This window comes from Sorex araneus, chromosome 5, assembly GCF_027595985.1.
Source record: "Sorex araneus isolate mSorAra2 chromosome 5, mSorAra2.pri, whole genome shotgun sequence".
Taxonomy (NCBI): Eukaryota; Metazoa; Chordata; class Mammalia; order Eulipotyphla; family Soricidae; genus Sorex; species Sorex araneus.
Window position 1 is genome coordinate 75,458,366 of NC_073306.1, and position 22,254 is coordinate 75,480,619.

Sequence of the window (22,254 nt, forward strand, 5' to 3'; positions counted from 1 at the left end):
TATTAGAATAACTGCTTAGTTATTCTTCTCAGAAATTTAAAGACAAAGCCCAAATATTTTTAGCTGGCATAAAATTGTTCAGTGTATAGGAAGCATTCCTAGAAGTAGTTGTCAACTCTACTTTCAAGTTTTAATTTATTCAGTACGTTATATAGACAGAGATTGTGCTATATGCTTTGGGGAAAATAGCAAAGAAACTAAAAACAAAACCATATATTTTAAAAGAGTTTATTACTTGAAGACATGAAACAGATGCAGGAACTATGAGTGCGATAAAAACACAAAGCTTTGTGGTACCAAAATCTTGCCAAAGTGTGTACCCAAGTTGTTCAACATGTACCTCATCCAAGTGCTGGTGTCATGAAATGTTCTTTCTATCTCTCTCTTCCCCCTCCTAACTTCCCCCCCACCTTTTCCTCCTTCCCCCCCCTTTCAAAAAAATTTTTTATTGAGCCACTATGAGATACAGTTACAAAACTTTCATGTTTGATGTTCAGCTATACAATGACCGATCACCCATCCCTCCACCAGTGCAAACTTTCCACCACCAATATCCCCATTGTCTCCTCCACTTCCATCCCAGTCCTTACCCTGCCTCTGCTGCAGATAATTGCTCAGGTCCTCTCTCTCTCTAGTTTCGGGCATTATATTTTGCTCGGATATTCCCACCATCATCAAGCCTGCCTTCCAGGGACGAAGCTAGGTCATTTATTTTTCATTGCTTTCTTTGCATATCAGGAAAGGTCGCGCGGCCGTTTCAGAGAAATAGTCCTGATAGCCATTGCAAGAGCCATGCTTGTAGAAGCTCATAGTTGCTGGGATTCCATCTGGAGAAGGCGGGGAGACCGCACCTGCTCCATCTGGGGCGTCCTGGTGATACCGGTTCGGTATGGGACCCGGAGCATTCTCCGGTGTTGTGGCCAGAGAATGACGCACTGCTGCACTGCCAGGGGCGGATTGAGGGCACGACTTCCGGCATCAGGGGCAGACTGGGAACAGGGATGAAACTGCCCAGTTCCAGTGCCACCACGGGGTTCGGAGAAATAGTCCTGATACCCACATACTGGAGCCATGCTTGTATCCCCCACTCTCTTCGCTCTCTCTCTCCCTCTCTCTGATCGAGAAAGAAACAAAATGGAAACGTGTCAACTGTGAACCTTGAAGAAGTGTGTACTAGTAGTGACAGTACTGTTCTTTTCAGCGTTTCCATAGTTTAAGAAGTCTTCAAAGGTAAAATATTACCTGACATACAATAAGAGGAAAAGTTAGAACAGTTAAAAGAGAAGCAGTTACAAATATGAGACTTAGTATCAGGCTATTGGGTCAAGAATATCTTCGTCAGGGGCCGTCGTATTAGTACAGCAGGTAGGGCGTTTTTCTTGCATGTGGCCAACCCAGGTTCGACCCTGGCATCCCATATAGTCCCCTGAGCAACTGCAGGAATTATTTCTGAGTGCAGAGCCAGGAGGAAACCCTGAACATGGCCAGGCGTGACCCAAAAAGGAAAAAAAAAAAAAAAGAATATGTAAGAATATGTGCTTCTTGGGACTCTGCGCCAGGCTGTTTTCATTTCGGGTGTCCCAGAGTGGGGTGGGTAAGAACCCTCCCTGCCCCAAGGGACCTAGCCCCGGCAGCCGACCTCCACTACCCAACTGCCACCACGCTCCAGGCCGCTTTTTGGACCGCATGGCCACTTCGCAGCCGCATGACACATTATTAGATACTTCCTACCCATTTTCCACACCATAATTGATGGAATTCAGACAATAGGCAACAAATCATAGAGTTTATATGTATGTATATGTATATATACACACCTATATATACAGTATACCTCTTGGAGAGCCTGGCAAGCTACCGAGAATATCCCGCCCGCACGGGCAGAGTCTGACAAGGTACCCGTGGCGTATTCGATACGCCAAAAACAGTAACGATAGGTCTCATTCCCTGACCCTGAGAGACGGGTAAGGAGAGGCTGTTAAAATCTCAGGGCTGGGAGGAATAGAGACATTACTGGTGCCCGCTCAAGTAAACCTAAGAACAGCAGGATGACAGTGACAGTGACAGTATAATCAGAGAGAGGTACTCAGTCATAAAAGTACTTTAAGTGGGTTTTATTTGGTAGGCAAAAATCTGGAAACATAATCTGCTCTTTTAGTGGAAAATAACTTTTTCCACCAAGAAAGTTTCTCTAAATTAAAGAATGTCTCTCTCTTTTTTTTTTTAGTTCTTTTTTGGGGGGTGGGGGGCACACTTGGTGACACTCAGGGGTTATTCTTTGCTCTGCACTCAGGAAATACTCTTGGCAGTGCTTGCTGGAGGACTATATGAACTACTACAGATTGAATGTGTCAGCTGCATGCAAGGCAACCACCCTGGTGGCTGTATTATATCTCCAGTTTCCCAAGTTAAAGAACATCTTGTCTTCAAAGTTAATGTCAAATGGGTGTACCTGACAGTACTTTTTAATGGTCTTTCTTAGTTCTTTCCTGCTGTCATATATTTAATCATGTTAAGATAATAGAAAAACCCAACTTGCAATCTTTGCTGGCAACCTGGTAATTTTTTTTTTCTCTTTTAACTCACTTTTTAGTTAATTCCTGATCATATGCACTCAGTTCCAAGGTCTAATACTAAGTTTGGATGTTAATTTTTTTTTCAGAATAACACTTTGTTTTCTTGTTGTGTTTTTTTTTTTTTTTTTTGATGGGGGTGTTATTCAGGGAATCAAAAGCCACACATATGGAGCTTGTGCTTTTCACTGGGCCACTTCTCTGGCCCTAGAGTAGCTCTTCAGATGAGTGTTTCTCCATTTATAGTGGTAGGAAAATTGCCAGTTAAAGTGCACATTTTGATGTAGGACACAGAAATGGATTTTCTGAATTTCTAAAAACCTCCTGTTTGACACCAAAACTGATTCTTTTGGCACTTGATTCCACAGTTTGAGTTGCAAATGTCTTGAACTTGATTTTTCAGTGGGGTTAAGGGGAGATGCATATTATACTTTATTTCATAATGCTGAGGTATATTCATCTTTAAACTCCTATTCCTACCTCCCCAGCAACATCTAAATTCCTCATCTAAGCAACAGGCCATGTCTCTCCATTTCCTCCATTCCCTCCCCATCCCCTCCCTATCTTTTGTTGCTTGTTGCTAAGGGTAGGGCTTGTACACCCAGGATCACAAATAGCAGTGATGCAGTAATGACACATGTGTCCAAGGTGCCAGTGCTGGGACTGAACTCGTGGCCTCATTCCTGTCAGTTTTGTCCCACTGAGGTACCCCCAGGCCCTGCCCAAAGTCCCTTTTATTTGTTTTCTTATTTGTTTTTTTATTTTTTTGCTTTTTGGGTCACACCCGGCAATGCACAGGGATTACTCCTGGCTTTCCACTCAGGAATCACTCCTGGCTGTGCTCAGGGGACCATATGGGATGCTGGGAATCGAACCCAGGTAGGCCGCGTGCAAGGCAAACACCCTACCCGCTGTGCTGTCACTCCAGCCCCGTAAAGTCCCTTTTAAATCAAGCCCAACTCCATTGCTTCCATCTTCCGTACTAGCCACACTGACCTTTTAGTTTATTGAATACACCAAGACGTTCCCACTTCAATGCCCCTGCACTTACCGTTTCCTCTTTAAACACACTTTATGCTTTTTCATGGCATCATGTTATCCATTTAAGATTAAAGTTTAAATACCACTTTAGAAAAATCTTACTTGGACATGCTCTATATTGAATATCTTCCAGGTTACTCAGTATCATATTCTTTCTCCATGTTTCCTAGTACTTACTATTTTTATTTCTGCCTGTCATTTCCTCGAATATAATATATGCTCTTTAAAACAGGAACATTGTCTCTCTTTGTCACTACTCCATCCCTTCTACAGAGACACAGTGGATATGCCGTATATTTTATTGTTGTTGTTGTTGTATGAGTAAATAAAAACAAATTTAGATCCTAAAAGTAGCTCATAGCTGAGCAGAATACCATGATGATAATTACTGGCAAAATGAGCCTTCGTTGTTGATGGTGATTTGCTCTGCCTTCCTCAAGTTTTGGGGACATACCCATTCTGCCCCCCAAAATAATTGTTGAACATCGGCCCTGCCTGAACTTTGCTGAAAATACTGTTTTTACTGCTGCTGAACCCTGTTGTACAGCTACTACCCAGTTTTCCTCTTTGCATAGAAAATGCCCTCTCTAGTCACATAAAACTACCCTGGCTGCGCAGTGAGTGTTTATTTTAAGTATTGCATGAGTAAAGTTTGGTATATAGTAATTACCCAAGTTAATAGTAGTATTCATTCAATAGGTAGTAATTACAATGTTGGAATTTGGCCAGGATGTTCGGGATGGCATTCTTAATGTTTAGAGAGTGAAAACAAGTTCCTTTTTGATCACAGATAATCATAATGTTGATACTCCTCTTATTAAGAGTGTAGGTTTAGCTATGTCAGTGAAATGAATGGTGTTCCTTCACTTTTTCCTTTAGCACTTGCTCAGGTCTGGTTCAACTAGCGAATAAATCACATCACCACTACCTACATTGCTTTTGTTTTCCCTAAAGGTCTCTTCTGATTACTTGCTAGCCTGACTCTGCTTGAGTTATAAAATCTGACAAAAATTACAGTTGAGAATGTGCTCCAGGCTAGCCATAAAAACATCCCTTTTCATGTACTGTATCTAACTACTACTTCTGAAACATCCTTCTTGATGGCCTATTTCAGAGAGTGAAAATTCTCTTTGAATAAAGTCACTCCAGTGACTTTATTACTTCTCTCTGAGCTCGAATCTTCCATGTCTTTAGTCTCCTTAACTTCATTTTATAGTCTTACATTTCCCCGCTTTTTTCCCTAAGCCTTTGCCTTTCATTAGTGCCCAGATAGTCAGCGAGATCCACAAAGTGAACTGGATAGAAGCTTACACCCACCCAACCCATTTCTGTTTATTCCTCTGTATCCCTGAACTTCCTGTTATGGTCTTAGGCAAAATGTCCCACTATTGAGGGGAAAGACAAAGCAAACAAACACAAGTAATGTAGAGGTGAGTGAGAAGGCAGAAATGATGGAACCGGGACTAGATTGGCAAAAGAGGGAAAGTTAAGATACAGAGAGTAGAGACAAAATTCTAGAGACTAAAAAGCTAAATCTTAAGCATAGCTAAATTAACACTTTGATTAGTGTGAACAGCCACTTGAACCTTATTGATATAATCTGCTTGCATAGCACTTTTTTCCTTCCCTGTGAAAGGGCACATTTCAGCTCAGCATCTTTTGATTTGCCACAAGTGGTAAATCAGCCACAGCTTTCTTAATAATGAGGCTTTAACATTCCTCCTTACATATTGATGAGATAAAAAATGCATATGCATATAGTCTTCATTGTTGAAGTATGTAGTTTGTCTTGGTTGGTGATTAGAAAAAGATTATCAGTTTTGAAGGCAACAATCAAGTATAAAGCTAGAGAGAGAGTAGCACTGTAGCACTGTCATCCTGTTGTTCATTGATTTGCTGGAGCGGGCACCAGTAACGTCTCCATTGTGAGACTTGTTGTTACTGTTTTTGGCATATCGAATATGCCATGGGGAGAGAGAGTACAGCAGAGATATCTTACATGTAGTCAGCCTGGGTTTGATTCCTGAAACTACACGCAGTCTCCCCAGTCCTATCAGGGGTGATCCCAAAGCACTGCTGGGTGTGGCTCCAAGTTTTTAAAAACATACAGTAACAATTAAATACAGTGAAATTGGGCTTGGAGTGATTGTACATGGGTAGGGCAAATGCCCTACATGTGGCCAAGCTGGGTTTGATCCCCAGCATCCCATATGGTCCCCTGAGCACCTTCAGGATTTATTCTTGAGTACAGAGCCAGGAGTAACCCCTGTGTATCGCCAGGTGTGACCCAAAAGAGCCAAATAAGTAAACAAATAAATATAGTGAATTTAAAGATAATAGTGATCTACTTGAGTTTACCTCAGAATGAATTTAGGAGATAAAATTTAAAATTCTACATATACATCTGTTCTGTTTCATTTTGGTTGATTTGGGGGTCACAGCTGGCAGTTCTAGAGCTTACTCCTGTTCTGCATTGAAGAATCACTTTGGCAGTGCTTGAGGTACCATAAGGGGCACTGGGGATGGACTGACTCACAGTCCATCTGCTGTTCCCCCACCCCCTACATCTGTAGTGTCTGAGGCCAGTATCCAATGGAAATACATGTAGCTTTCCCCACACCAACAAGCAATTAATTGAAGAGTCAGTGTGTTCAAAAATTCAACTCATTAGTATGAATGAGACTAGTGCCCAAAGATAGTAGAAATGGGGGCCACAAGGCCCAGCCCATGGTTGAAAGCTTGCCACAAGTGGGGAGACAGTGGGGAGTGCAGTTAGGATAGAGAAGGGACCACCATGACAGTGATAGTTGGAAATGTGATCACTCAAGAACTGAGTGTTGAAAGTAATGGGACATACATAACCTTTCAGTATCTGTATCGCAAACCATAACATGGGAGAAAGGGGTGGGGGAAGGAGAGTGAGGAATTTTCTAGTGTCTGCCATCGAAGTGGGTTGGGGTTGATGGTAGCAGGAGGGAATGGGGGGGCATTGGTGGTGGGAAATGTGCACTGGTGAAGGGACCGGTGTTGGAACATTATGTGACTGAAACCCAATCATGAACAACTTTGTAACTGTGTTGTCTCATAGTGACTCAATAAATAAATGAATGAATGAATAAATAAATAAATAAATAACAGTAAAAAGACCTCAACTCAATCCCAACATTATCTGTTTGGAAGAGCTTGAGGTTGCACAGGTGAAGGGCTCCTTTTCCAAGACTGCCCTCCTCCGCTTCAGATACTCTTTGCAGTCTCTGGGTGCTTCTAACAAGCCGGCCACTCTCTGCACCTAAACCTGCATGTACTGAAGCTTTGCCCCTGAGCAGCACTCACTGACTTAGCCGACATGGGAAGTGTAGACTCTCCGACAGAGTTCATGTTCACAGACTCAAAAGCTGCATTTTTAACAGGAGTTTCAAATGACTCATTTGCACATTAAAATTTTAGAAACCTGACAGCAGTCCACTAATACTTTAGCTTCCTGGTCTCACACAGGTCAACCTGGTCTCATTGGTTGACTTGTCATTTATCCTTCAGATGGTTTCACTTGATATTGATCGACTTTAGGAAGCATAGAGCGATAGCACAGTGGTTAGGGCTGGAGTGATAGCACAGTGGTCAGGGTGTTTGCCTTGCACGCAGCCGACCCGGGTTCTGTTCCCAGCATCCCATATGGTCCCCCGAGCACTGCCAGGAGTAGTTTTCTGAGTGCATGAGCCAGGAGTAATCCCTGTGCATCGCTGGGTGTGATCCAAAAAGAAAAAGAAAGAAAAAAATAAAGGAAGGGTAAAGGTATTTTGGGCTCCAGGTTTTTTTGCTCTTGAGAAGTAGAAATTTATATTAGACCAAACTTCCCTCAGTTTATTGGGGGAAGAGGCATATGTTGAAGCACAAGGGAGTCGGTATGGGGACAGAATTCCACCAGGCAGGAAGAAGGTGGTTGTGACTGAGTAGACTTGGGACACATGGAGAGCTTGTACTCTCCAGTCAGGTGGGTTCTTCAGTGGACCACTTGTCCAATGAAGTACAGCTTCTCATTCGTGATCAGTGCCTGCCACCTATCTGTGCTGTCACAGCCTTGAGTGTAGATGGGCACTGGCCGATGGCTACAGTCATCGATGGCTACAATCAAAGGGCAGTGTTGTCAGGCTTTACAAGACATGGTTTGGGCATGTTCCTTGTCAACAATGGGGCAAGGAGGGTGATCTTGCCAGTATGTAGAAAGCAGGATGCGGGGCTGGGGCTGAAGCGATAGCATGGCGGGTAGGGTGTTTGCCTTGCACTCGGCCAAACTAGGTTCGATTCCCAGCATCCCACATGGTCCCCTGAGCACCATCAGGAGTTAGTCCTGAGTGCAGAGCCAGGAGTTAACCCTTGTGCATCGCCGGGTGTGACCCAAAAAGCCAAAAAAAAAAAAAAAAAAGCAGGTTGCGTGGGAATGACAGGATGTCAGTGGCTGTTCAAGAAATATTTTCTCTCATGAGTCCACTTTCTATTTCAGAGGGAAAAGTGATAGTTTTAAGCTTATCCCTGACTCTTCTTTCCACTGGAATCATTTACCACTCAGTTCTTGAAATATTATGGTGATCCTTGCCCAATTTGACTTTTTTAGCCACTATTTTCTCAAGACATCAGTCAGTCTCTCAGTTTGCTATTCTGGAACCATGTTCACATCAAACCCCAGCTTTTGAAAAGGAGAACTGAGTTGCTTTATAATGCTTAAACACCCCTTTGAAATACTATTTCCCATTCCATATTTTCCTTTGATTTCACTTTTATATTTGACTAAAATACTGAAACAGACTTCAAAAGATCCAAGGTAGTAATTTGGCATTAAGTGCATGTTATAAGGACCTATAATATTCAATCTATAAAATTCTTTATGATTCTGTTTCTAGGTTATCTAATTTTGTATTTCCTTTTTAATTTGGTATTTTTCGTTCTGTTATAGTCTTTGATGAAGGACAAATAAGAAAGAACATGAGAATCTAAAACCAACACTTATTTGGCTGTTTTAACTATCAGTTTCATATTGTTTGCTTTTGGGGTCACCTCCAGCAATGCTCAGGGATTACTCCTGGCTCTGCGTTCAGGAATTACTCCTGGAGGTGCTCAAGGGACCATATGGGATGCCAGGGATCAGTGCTGGCTTGGCCGCCTGCAAGACAAGCGCCCGACCCACTGTACTATCGCTCCAGCCCCATTTGGCGAACATATAAATGAATAGTGTATATATCTTAATTTTGGTTTAAGAGTTTGGTTTTCTTATTGGAGTATCAATGAAAACGATTTAAACCATCTTTGAGGCAGTGTGATTTGTGGTACTTTCAGTGACAGGGTTTCATGTTTGCAGGATTTCAGCAGCACTCTCCATCACAGCATCTCCTCCTCCACATTCTCACTGTCTCCTCCCAGCTCTCTTGCCCCTGCCCTAGATAAGTTCAAGCACCAGTATTTCATGAAATTTAATGACTACTAGTCTCTAAGATTGCAATTGACTTTGATGTTATATACCTAAAATGAAGTGCTGTCCGCTTTATCATGTGTTATTATCCACTGTTCCTGCATCCCCTGTATATGTATTCACTGTACAGCACTGAAAATTATTGCATTATGCAGTTTTGTTTTCTGGAGGTATTAATAGTCACCCGCTATAATAAACTAGTAGTAAGAGATCACTCTATTTTCCTTAGTTGAAACCAGTGTTTCAACCCCTGTAATTGTCGAATTGGTGTGATTGATGATAAAGGCCTAGAGGAAAAATATTTTTCTATCATCTTGAATTTTTTTTTTAAATTGTACTTAAGTAATTAGTGTTTTCTCCTTTTTTTCAGGTGCGCTTTGTAAAGAATATAACTTCCTGGAAAGAGATGAAACCAGGCTTTTATCATGGACATATTTCTTATCTGGATTTTGCAAAGTAAGTGATGCTTAAAATGACACACAAGAAAATGTGTTGTGCTTTTGAAATTAAAAAGGGAAGAATTGTGAACGTTTTTTAAAAAAAGTGCTGGTTTGCTGTGTAATTTAAATATTCCTGCCAGTGCGCTACTGCCCTCTAGTGTTCATAAATTGATAATTGTCATTAATATTTAAAATCAAGGAAGATTGTAGGAAACATGGTTAAAGTTGTTTACCATTATTATACTTCTTTCTTGTACCGTCAAATTAAGTTATTTTAATAGAACTTCAGGTTTTAGCCAAGAAGCTAAGCAGATTTTGACCACACCATTAACTGAGAATTGAGGAAACAGAGAAATCAATACTTAGTTATTGGGGCCCAATACAGCTGCTTCTCAACTAATTTGCTAAGCTACCTTTTTATACTCCTTAAATTTGTGATATATTCCTCCCAAACCTTACTGCTTTTACATTCTATTCATAGTAATTTGCCAGAAACAGGAAAAAAATAGCTTTCACGTCTCATATTTTGGAGAAGAACCATATAATTCTCTCAAGAAAAGTTTATAAAAGGCTTGCTTTTCTCTTTCAAACACAGGCTCCCTGTAGAATTTATGCCACATTAAGTACTAATCAGAAAGCTGGTCAAGAGGAACATTTCTAAAATATGAAGCTTGTGAATCCATTTTAAGTGTTTTTAAACAAAACATGGGGACTTTTTACTTCCTCATTTCTCAAATCCACATCCTTTCTTTAGAAAGATTTTGATTCACTTTAAAAAAGTTTAGAAATATTTTTGGTATTTTTCAGTTTAGACATGTTTCTAGGCTAAATCCTGGAATTTCCCAAAATATAAAGTTTCCTTAGTCTTTTCATAAGCTATCATGACTTTAATATACTACATCCTGTGTATTTGACAGTATTAAAGAATATTCTATGTAAAACTGGGAAATTAAATTAGTAATTCCACTTAGGTTTTTTTAATTTGAGAAAAAGGTTCAATGCCTTATTACTAATTTTTAGTTGATAATAAATCCTTGCTTTTTTAAAAAGCTTGTAATTAAAAAGGAATCTCCAAAATATTGAACACATAAAACAGTATATTATTTCTAGTTCTTTCTACAGTACTCAAGATTCAATAAAATGATAACTTTAAAGTCAGATGTACACTTTTCTATAAATAATTCATAACACAATATTGAAAATGTTTTATAGGCAGCTTTAAAATAAACTAATTATTTTTTCTTTACAGTGGCATTGAACCAATTTCATAAACTTCATTCATATGCAAATTTTCCCTCGGGGCTGTATTATCCTTCAATTGAATGTTTGTTACCCTTTCACCTAAATGATTTATTTTTTTCCACACAGAGCTTGGTTTCTAATACTTGAAGTTTTCATTATTAAAATAATATATTGAGTGCTTTTGCTTTTGGCAAAAGTCTTACACTTAGAATGGAGCTCTGGTATATGCTGGGGTACTTGGCAGTTGAAAAAGTATAATGCTCTTTAAAAGATTAATCTCATTTATTAAAAACTAACATGAACATATAAGGGTTTGGAGATTTTCATAATGGATCTCATGTTATTGGAATAGAAAGGTATTGTGAATATTTTAAATAGACTTTTATAAGATTTCAGCAAGTACCTGAAAGATCAACTATATATTACATATATCTGAGCTATTATAAATGTAACTAGAATCTTTGAAAATACTCTTGAGTTTGGAAGCTATGGCCACTATGAATGAGTAAAGGAGTGAAAAGAAACATCATCCTACCAAATTTTAAATCACTTTATTCGAAAATATTCTTGACTTGTACCTTGTGGAGTCCATTAAAATGCTTGCCTTCAGGGAGAGAAAATGATGGAATTTGGTGAAAGAAATAATTAATCACATAGCTTTTCAATTGCTTTAGCAGATGCTAAAAGGAATATAAACCAAGGAACCCCAGGACATCCAGGAAGTAAGAGAAAAATAAAGCAAGACATCTTTTGCAATCTAGACTGAACACTAAGAAGCACGCCGTACTTTTGTAAACTCATGTCTGCTCAGGCCACATTTGGTTATATTTATCTTATTCAGAACTTAATAATAGCAAAAAAGAGCAAAAATTTATGTCACTAATTTGGAACTTAACACTTAAAACTGTGCCGGTTAGACTTTTTCAAAATTTCCTGGGCTGTAGGTAATACAAAGTTGAATAAGTTGCAGTTCATTTTCCATAAGTTCCTCGCAAGCCCACTTTCTATGAGTTCCTTATGTTTTAATATAGAGTGAAAACATTAAGTTTAATTCACCCATTTATGCAGTAAACATTGCCAATGCTTTCATTTAGTTGAACATGACAACATACTTCTTAAAATATGTTTCAGTAACATTTTCCTTTATAATGAACAATGTTCCACTAAACGAGAGTTATCCCCCACCTCCCTTATTGTTGTCATCGTGGTGCTCACACATTTAGTTGTACTATTTACCCAGGATGGCTTATCAGATTGCAGCGCTTGCTTGCTTGGTCTCCAGTGCTTTCCAAATTTCACTACAAAATTTCATTGTCTGAAATTGTGGTGCTCACACAGCTGGCTGTGGTGTGATCAGAAATTTTAGGAGAGCTATCAGTGTCAGACTGGAGTGATAGCACAGCGAGTAGGGCATTTGCCTTGCACGTGGCTGACCCTGGTTGGATTCCTCCGTCCCTCTCAGAGAGCCCGGCAAGCTACTGAGTGTATCCCGCCCGCACGGCAGAGCCTGGCAAGCTACCTGTGGTGTATTGATATGCCAGAAACAGTAACAAATACAGTAACGTCACAGTGGAGATGTTACTGGTGCCTGCTCGAGCAAATCGGTGAACAACGGGACAGCAGTGCTACAACAGTGTCAACTCAGCACATGGCGGTGGTCCCAGGGATTCAACTTGAGACCTTATGCTTGCTTTGTAAATATTTTAAACAGCTGAGCTATATCCCTGGACCCCAGGAAATTTATTTCAAAGCTAGTTTTGATCAGATTCTGCGGATTGTTTCCTTGGTTTCAGTGCTGGCAACCTAACCCAGGTCCTCCACACACAGGGCAGTCAGCCATGAAGTCATGTCCATCTCTTAGCATGATGCTCGTATATTTTGCCAGTTTGATAGACTCATCAGTAGATAGATCCATACTGATGCCATTAAATTGATGCACACAATATCTAACAATTACCAGTTTCTTGGGTTCTTTCCAGGTTTTGGTAATTGAGTAAAGCTGCTAAAACATTTGCATACAGGTTTTGTGTGGACATATGTCTTCATTTCTCTTGGGTGAAGACCTGTAATAGGATTACTGGATTATATGGTAACTCTAAGAAATCTGCCAAATTGTTTCCCCAGCTGACTGTATTATCTTGCAGATGGGATATTGCGGTGATGCATAGGAGATGAGTTCCCTTTCTTTTTCCATAGGGCCCCACCCAGTAGTGCAGGTGGCACTCTGAGTGATGCTTGGCTGGTGGTACAGACCTCTCTGGTCTGTACTGAGGCCCACAGTGCCAGGGACCACCTGGATTGTATCTGGCAGTGCTTGGGTGCTGCCCAGGCTATCCCTCATGGGCTTTGGGGTGTGCATGTGGTTTTGGGGATCCAACTCAGGGCCCCCAACTTGCTAGGCAAATGTTATACCACTTGAATTATTGTTCAAGCTCTGAATCCCTTTTTTCTTTCCTTTTTTTTTTCTTTTTGGGCCACACCTGGCAAGTTTTCAGGGCGTACTCCTGGCTCTGTGCTCAAGGATCACTCTTGACAAGATCTGGGGACCATATGGGGCTCCAGAGATCAAACCCAGATGGGCTTATGTGCAAGGCAAGTGCCCTACCTGCTGTGCTATTGCTCTAGCCCCTGAATTCCTTTTTCAAGAGAAAATTATTCAGAAATAATGTATTCATATTATTGATATAATACAATATATTAATATAATAGTCATATTATTAATATATTTGTATTATTAATGAGGCCAATATTACTGAGACCAAAAATACCAATAAATACCAGCAAGTGATTCACTATTTTTGAAACAAGCCAATGGGAACTTATTACTAGATAACTTTGAACATTTGTATGAACCTTTCAGGGTCCGTAGAGTTTGGGGAAAATATGTAGAACATATCAGCATCCCCAAGGAGAAGTCACTTAACTAGAGGTTAGTATAGAGCAGGAAGTAGAAATATCAAAGTATTATCTATCCCACAGACTATTCAGCCATTTTTTTTAATTGACTCACCGTGAGATAGAGCATTATAAAATGGCTCATGATTGCGTTTCAGTCACGCAGTGTTCTAACACCCATTCCTTCACCAGTATAATTTCCCAGCACCAGTGTTCCCAGTTTCCCTTCCCCCAGCCCCAGCCTGCCTCTTGCAGGCATCTCTCTCTTCTCTCTCTGTCTCTCTCTCTTTCTTTCTCTCTCTCATTTTAGGCATTATGATTTTATTCAGCCATCTTTCAACTTCATCGTCTTCCACATAGGCATTGCTTTAACCAGTTGATAAGGCTCCTTTCAAATATTTTGAGTATGCATGTGGTAACACTTAACTTTTATTTGTCTGTTTTGGGGTCACACCTGTTGGTGCTTAGAGGTTACTCCCAGCTCTCTGCTTGAGGTTAGTCCTGGTCAGGCTCAGACCTAACCTGATGGTGACTTACCTTGGCCTCCTGCATGCAAAGCAGGCACTCAGCCCAGTGACCTCTCTTCCTGGTCCTCTTTTAACCATTCTTGATGTTCATATATTTTTCCAAGCTGTCCATCAAGTGTTGTTGCCAGAGAAATGATGCTGGTTTGCATCCTTGCCCTGTCATGCCACAATGAGAGTAGGGTTCCTTAGAGTCTTCTTGCCAGCCCGCCCTGGTATTGATTCTCTTATAACATCACAGATTCCTACCAAGTGTGTGCTTCAACTCTTAGGAAAGTCATGTTCTAACAGGCCAGCAGTGGCTTATTTTCTTGGAGAAAAGATGGATTTTTCTACTCTGTCACCTGAGCCCTCTTGGAAACAGCTTGACTGATTAGCCAGGATAAAAGGCAGAATCTGTGTCCCTAGACCACATTTCCTCCTATACAAAACTACCTCCTCGGCAAAAAAGTTCATCTGTATTCCTAACAGGGTGCTTGTTTTCTAACCAGCTGAACTGAGTTGCTTGATGTGATTTTGTTGTTGTTGTTGTTGTTATGCATATTTACTGTTATGGTTCCATGCCTTATGTCTATACACTAAACTATAAAAATATTCTAGGGCACTTGGGTTGTTTCCAGATTTTGGCTATCGTGAACAGTGCTGCAATGAAGATATAGGTACAGATGTCATTTCTACTGTGCTTTTTTGCATCCTCGGGATGTTTTCCCAGAAGTGGTATTGTGGGGTCATATGAAAGCTCAATTTTTAGTTTTTGAAGGACTGTCCATATTGTTTTCCAGAAAGGCTGGACCAGTCAGCATTCCCACCAACAGTGAAAGAACATCCCTTCCCCCCCTCCCCCCCATCCACGCCAGCACTGGTTACTTTTGTTCTTTTGAATGTGTGCCAGTCTCTGTGATGTGAGATGGTATCTCATTGTTATTTTGATTTGCAACTCCCTGATGACTAGCAATGTGGAGCATTTTTTCATGTGCCTTTTGGCCATTTGTATTTCTTTTTTAAGGAAACTTCTGTTTATTTCTTCTCCCCATTTTTTGATGGGGTTGGAGGTTTTTTCTTGTACACTTCTACTAGTGTCTTGTATATCCTGGATATTAATCCCTTATCAGATGGGTATTGAGTAAATATTCTTTCCCATTCTGTGGGCTCTTTCTGTATTTTGGTCACTGTTTCTTTTGAAGTGCAGAAGCTTCTTAGTTTGATGTAGTCCCATCTGTTTGTGTTTGCTTCCGCTTGCATGGTCAGTGCTGTTTCATTCTTAAAGATGCTTTAAGCTTCAATATCATGGAGGATTCTGCTTACATTTTCTTCTATGTACCTTATAGATTTGTGTCTGATATTAAGGTTTTTAATCCACTTTGATCACTTTTGTGCCTGGCATTAGACAGAGGTGAGAGCTCATTTTTTTGCAGGTAGCTATCCAGTTTTCTCAGCACCACTTGTTGAAGAGGCTTTCCTTGTTCCACTATGCAGCTGTTAAGAGAGATGAAGTCAAGTGAAATGAGTCAGAAAGAGAGGGACAGACATAGAAGGACTGGAGTCATTTGTGGAATATAGAATAACATCACATGAGTCTGACACCCAAGGACAGTAGATACAAGGGCCAGGAGGATTGCCCCATAGCTGAAAGCCTGCTTCATAAGCGGAGGAAAGAAGGCAGCTGCAGTAGAGAAGGGATCACTAAGAAAATGATGGCTGGAGGAATCAGTCGGGATGGGAGATGTGCGCTGAAAGTAGATAATGGACCAAACATGATGACCTCTCAGTGTCTGTGTTGCAAGCCATAATGCCCCAAAGTAGAGAGAGAGTATGGGGAATATTGTCTGCAATGGATGCAGGGGGAGGGTGAGAAAGGGGGGTTATATTGGGGGGTATTGGTGGTGGGGAATGTGCACTGGTGGAGAGATGTGTGTTTGATCATTGTGTGGTTGTAACCCAAACATGAAAGCTTGTAACTATCTCACAGTGATTCTATAAAACTTTAAAAAAAAAAGGGGGGGGGAACTTTAAAAAAAATGTCATGGACTAATTGCCTTGTTATACTGATGAGAAAAATAAAATAAAATAAAATAGTTTTTAATAATTCCAGAATGAATTCACACATATTGGTACGTAGAATCTACATACACAAATATGCCACCCAAATCTGGGTTGCAGATAATCAGAGGGACTTGGTAACAATATTAACTGGAGGATAAAGGAAAACGAAGTGTCTGCCGCAGTGTTTCAGAACCTTTTTCCAGTTCTGGCCCCCTTCCCACCATGGTCACCTTCAACCTGGTTTCCTTCCTATAAGGCCCCCTACCTATCCCCTAAACGCATGATGTGGTCCCTCATTCACATGTAATTTTAGCTGTGGCTCCCTTGCAGTGTCCTGGGCCCCGTCACATCCCCATCGTCATCCCCCCTCCCCCCTGCTGTTGGAGAAACCCCGACCTAGAATTATAAGCAGAAAGTGGGGACATCAGAACAGTGCCTACTGGATAATTCCAGGGCTAGGCTGCTTAAACTTATCTCATTCATGACCCCTCTAAGTTTCATTTTTGGGTGACTTCAGTATACAAATCAGATATTTACTGATAATCATTAAGTCAGGAAGAAATTTATGTTAGGGGCTAGGGTGTTAGTACAGTGGGTAGGGTGCTACCTTGCACACAGCCCATGTCAGTTCATTCCCAGCCGCCACATACGGTGGTCTAAGCCCACCAGGCGTGATCCCCGAGTGCAGAGCCAAGAGTAAGCCTTCGGTTTACTGAGCACCACTGGGCTTGCCGCCCTCCCTCCCCTTGGGGGTGGAAAAAAACTTATTTTAAAATTAATTTTTTGAAGGTTTTCCTGCATTGGGCTGCAAAACACAGTTTAAAAAGACAAGTTCTAATATGCAAGAGTTATTAAAGTAAAAGCCTTCTGTGTTCTTTTAATTCTTTAAAATCATTTCTAAAGAAAATAATACTGAAAGCATGTCTTTCACTTCCACCTTATCATTAAAATCAGTATAATTGTGGACTCAAAATGGCTCCCTGGTGCAGATTTACGCTCTATCCTCTGAGAATGTTTATTCAGTTAGGTAGGTTAAAAGTGAGAAGTCATTCCTATATCAGATTAAAACATTTTAGGTAATTTATGCTAGTAACATACAAAATTGTTTCTTACTTGGTTTTCTCTTCAGTATCATTTTAAATTCTTACTAACGTACTGTTTTGTGATACAATCATAAATTCTGTCCTAATTTCTGTATATTTTATATTCTTTCCATATAGAAACAATAGCTCAAACTTAACACTTTTCAGAACATCTCTGTACAGAATGAAAGGTCAACTTCACAGTTTAAGTTTTGTTTGATTTCAGGTTTGGTGTGAAGAAGAAACCAATTTACATTAATGTCATAAGGGATCCTATTGAGAGGCTTGTTTCTTACTACTACTTCCTGAGATTCGGAGATGATTATAGACCAGGGTTAAGGAGACGAAAACAAGGAGACAAAAAGGTAAAACTTTTGAGATTTTTATAAAGGGAATTGTTTATAAAATACAGGATAGCTTTAGGTTTTGTTTTTGATTGTAAATGCATTACTTGGTTATTTTGGAAATTTGGGGCCAGGAAAGGGGTTTGAGCCACACCTGGCAGTGCTCCAAGGCTGCCCCCATTCTGTATTCAGAGGTTGGATCTTGAAATGTCATAGATCAAACCCAGACCGCCTGCATGCAAAGTATGCACTCAGCCCTTGAGCTGTCTCTCCAGCCTTCATTCTGGAGATTAAAAAAAAAATTTTTTTGATTGGTAAAAAGCAAAAGTAAAATGATATTAGCTAGTATTTTGGAGCCTATGTACATTTTGCGATTTTTTAAAAAATTCTTTATCAGGGTGGGTGTTGGCTCTATTCTAGTCTTATTAATAGTTTTTTCTGGGATCATTAAAATTATTCATTAATGTTGCATATTTTGTTTCCCTTAATCTTGATCCTGGCAGTTTGTATTGGTTTGTGATTATCCGTTGAGGGAATACCACTTTGCTGTTTTTACAGGCAGTGGAGGAGAACAACAGTTTTATTGGCCGGTTGAGATCACTTGTCTCAGTGAGTGATCCAGGCTTCCAAAGCCCCCATCCAATTCTCTATTTCTCAGGAATTGGCATTGTGGTGTTTGAATTATTTGCTTACATATATGCATTTCCTAAAGGTTATACACTTTCTGAAGCAGGGACTATGTTTTATTCATCTTTGTTGCCCCAGTATCATGCTCTGGACTTAGTAAAGGGTTAAATGAATGAATTCTGTGCCTTATAAACCTGAATGTTGATAGTAGTTGTACTAGAGTTGTGCTAGATCTTTGACATATTATGCTAATTTACACATAGCAATTAATATCTTTCTTTAAATTAGATCTGTTCACACTCAAATGAGAGGGACTAGTTTCTTGCTTATTTCATTATATTTTCTAGAAACTGTTCTTTCCTTAGTCTCAAAACTTCAGGCAGAAGGTATTGTTCTAAACAGAGCTGATCAAAGTTTATTTCAGCTACTTCAGCATTATTTAATCCTTAAAAAATGTGTACTTATTTTATTGTGGTGAGTCTCCAAAGTTTCTTATAAAGTCTAATAATGTTACCTTTTCTGCCATGGTAATTTAGAATATATTTTGATTCATTTCTAAAGTTATTTCAATGCTTATTATTACTTACAGTTTTTTAAGCCGTATCATTTATTGTAACAATATGCTACTTAACATCTATAGGGAAAAATATTCCAATGTTGCATGTTCAATACAGAAAGCTATTATGATTGCATAGCTTTGATTAAAAACATGACAGGCAGGTGCTTGAAATATGTAAAATGCATGCCTTGTTTATATGAAATTCTTGGTGGATACCTGGTACCACAGTCCTGGTAACCAAAACAAAATTTTATATATATGCATACATAAAAAAATTAAACAAAATTAAGCACATATATATCACAGGCAGGTTTTGTTATATTTTGTTTTGGGGCTACATCCAGCAGTGCTCAGGGCTTACTTCTGGCTCTGTGCTTGGGGCTTATTCCTGATGGTGCTCAGGGAACCATCTGCGGTGCCAGGATTCAAACCAGGGTCTGCTGCATGCACGGCAGTCACATTAGCCCCTCCATGGTCTCTCCAGCCCCTACAAATGTTCTATTGAAATGAAAAAGAGAAATTACATTGTTTTATTTTAGGCAGAATGAGTCATTCATTGTTGAATAATTAAAACACAAAGTTAAAAAATTTTTTTTTTCTCATTAGAATCCAACCTATGAGTTTTCTCATTGAGAAACCAACCTTTCTCAGAGGTTGGTTATTATTCTGGAATGTAGCAGTATTTTATTTCATAAAGGTCCTAAATAAAAACTGATAAGACTTATTATTAATAAACTCTTATCTGTAAAGTTGATAATGCCATTCAACTTTTTTAAAAAATGCCTAGTATACCAAGTGGGTATTAAAGGTGACTGTTAATATATAAGAAATATCTTTCAAGGGTGGAAATTGGTAATAACTTGCAATGACTGCATTTCCAAAAAGTTGGACTTTTTTTTTTTTTAACTCAAGTGATACTTTAAAGCACAGTTAGAGAATACTCAGTTCCGTACTCTTGTTTTAAAGGAATATTCCAGTCATTTTATTTTGAAGATTTCAAATACATTTTTTAATAACTAAAACTTTACTTAATTTAATCTCTGCCAGAACTTGGAAAATAAGGAAATTAAATAATCCAAAGGTAAACATTGAAAAACTGTGAACTGCAGAAATAAAAGTTTCCAGACTAATGAACATTTTCTACTTAAAAATCACTCAGAACCCTTTTTTTGGTTTGTGTTACAGTGCCAGTGATTGAACCCAGGGCCTCACACATTTAAGGCACATGCTCTACTACTGGCTCTTCTGAAAATTCTCTTTAAAATTTATTAAGAACCCTGAAATAGCTTTTGTTTATATTAACTGCATCTATTGAAATTTACCAATTTACTGGGTAATTTTTTAAATACTAATAAAAAATAATAGTGCTAAGCCTGCCTATCCTGATAACATACTATTTTCAAATGATCATCTTCCAGAAAGAATATTTTAAATTTTTGCAAATTTAAAAACTGTTTGACTTAATATAGTCAGCTGGACTTGGTGGGATGGGGGCAGGGGGTAGATAAAGGGACCTCCCACACAGTGTGCAGGCATGCAGGGGCCACTCCCAGTCCTGCCCAGGGAACAGGACCAGGCCTTCCAATGCTAGGACCCGAGCCTGTAGATCACTCCACCATCTACCTCCAGGGACCAACTGGGACCACCTTGGCAGAACTTTGTGGGCCATGTAGTTTCAGGGGCCTAACCAGAATCCCACACCTGTGCTCTTGACCCTAGCCCCAAGAGCTGGAGTTTTACATCTGCTGCTGAATTAGCCTATTAAATATCCTTGGGTCAAAGTATATAAAGAAAATCCTGTTTTATGAATACATGTTTTAGAAAAAAAGAGGACTTTTAGTAGCTTTTTCAGAAATTCATTGGTATTTTTCTTAGTCTCTTAAGGTCATCTCAGCATTGGATTTAAACTCATGGGAGGGAACTATATGCTCTGCTACATTATAATTTGTTGATATAACACTTTAGAGCTTTTAACTGAGCTTAATTTACTTACTTTGTTCTTTTTTGGGGGGGTCACCTGACACCTGGCAAGGCTCAGGGGTTACTTAATTACTCATGGGTCTGCACTCAGGAATCACTCCTAGCAGTGCTCACGGATGGGATGCCAGAGATTAAACTAGGTTGGTGTCATACAAGGCAAGCTCCCCAACACTGTACTATCACTCCAGCTCCTGGGCATAATTTTATAAGATCATGTATTTGTCATTTGGACCAGAGTAGTTCACTGTGTTATATGAACTTTCCAAATATTAACACACCTTAAACCTTAAACAGTATCCCGAATTCACATTTATTAGTATTATCAGAGTCTCATCAGAAAAGTTTTAAGTATTAGGAAGCTGTCAAGCTTATAGTAACAGACAAAAATCTTCTAATAGACCCAGGGAGATAGTCCAAAAGGTTGGAATATATATTTTCCCTGTACCCATCACAAGATTGATCCCCAGCACCCCCAGATTACAGCCTCCCCCCCTCCCAGACACTGCTGGGTTTGGACAGGGTCACCCTCAACACCATCTCTCTGAGCACGTGGGCCGAGTATTGCTGGGAATGACCCCCACCTCAACTCCCAAGCATTGCTGGAGAGAAAATCCTGCCCCTTTGTTTTTTACTTAAATTTTACTTTTTGCTTGAGAGCTTAATTTTTTTTATTGTAGCAAATGATTCTTGAAAGAAGGGAATCACTTGTCAGTGTTTTGTAGGATGTTTACCAGCATCTGCCTCATAGCATTCTCTACACAGCTCTGAGTGACTAGGACCCAAACTGTCTGCAGACACTTTATGTCATGTCACCTGTGGGGAGAACGGGGTCCAGGGTCAAAGAGCTTCAGTTGAGAATTCAATGGGTTTACGAACCCTTTTGTTTTCTTTGCCAGAAAATATCTGCCAAATACTAAAATTCAAAAAGCCAGATTGTCCCTTCATCCTTCTTCCAGCTGAGGCCATTTTTCTGACTTCCAAATAATAAAAACTGCGCCTGTCATTCTTATCACTCATGTTTTCCAAATATAGAAATATTTATATAACTTTATTATTTTCTTTGGCAGAGCCCCAAAGGAGATTGTACTTACTTAAGAGTAAAATAGTCCTGAGCTCCATGTAGAGGAGAACCCAAGAGCCGAGGGTATGATTAAGTGGTAGAGTTCATGCCTTTGACACGTGCCCTGGGCTTTATCCTCATCACTGCATAAAACGACCAACCAGCAAGCCAATAAATATCGGTTTGCCCACTGGTATTTAGAAAGTGGGACTCGAGAGGGAACTAAGAGAAAAGGATGCTGCAGAAAGCTACTGGTGCTGCTTCTGTGACAACTCCCATGACCCCACCCCAGCTGAGCACCAGTTGTGCTCATGACTGAACTGCTTGAACATCAACAACAACACCACCACCACAGGAAGCCTCTACAACCCCTGCCCACA

At 39.8% G+C, this 22,254-nt stretch overlaps 1 protein-coding gene across 2 annotated transcripts in view; it reads left to right on the forward strand.

Moving 5' to 3' along the window:
- HS2ST1 (heparan sulfate 2-O-sulfotransferase 1) overlaps nt 1-22,254 on the forward strand; it is a 157,506-nt gene that overhangs the window by 120,335 nt on the left and 14,917 nt on the right. For both annotated transcript variants that reach the window (XM_055139649.1, XM_004603304.2), the window contains exons 3-4: nt 9,449-9,534; nt 17,531-17,669. In XM_055139649.1, coding sequence (XP_054995624.1) covers nt 9,449-9,534; nt 17,531-17,669 — 225 coding nt within the window. The remainder of the gene's footprint in view (nt 1-9,448; nt 9,535-17,530; nt 17,670-22,254) is intronic.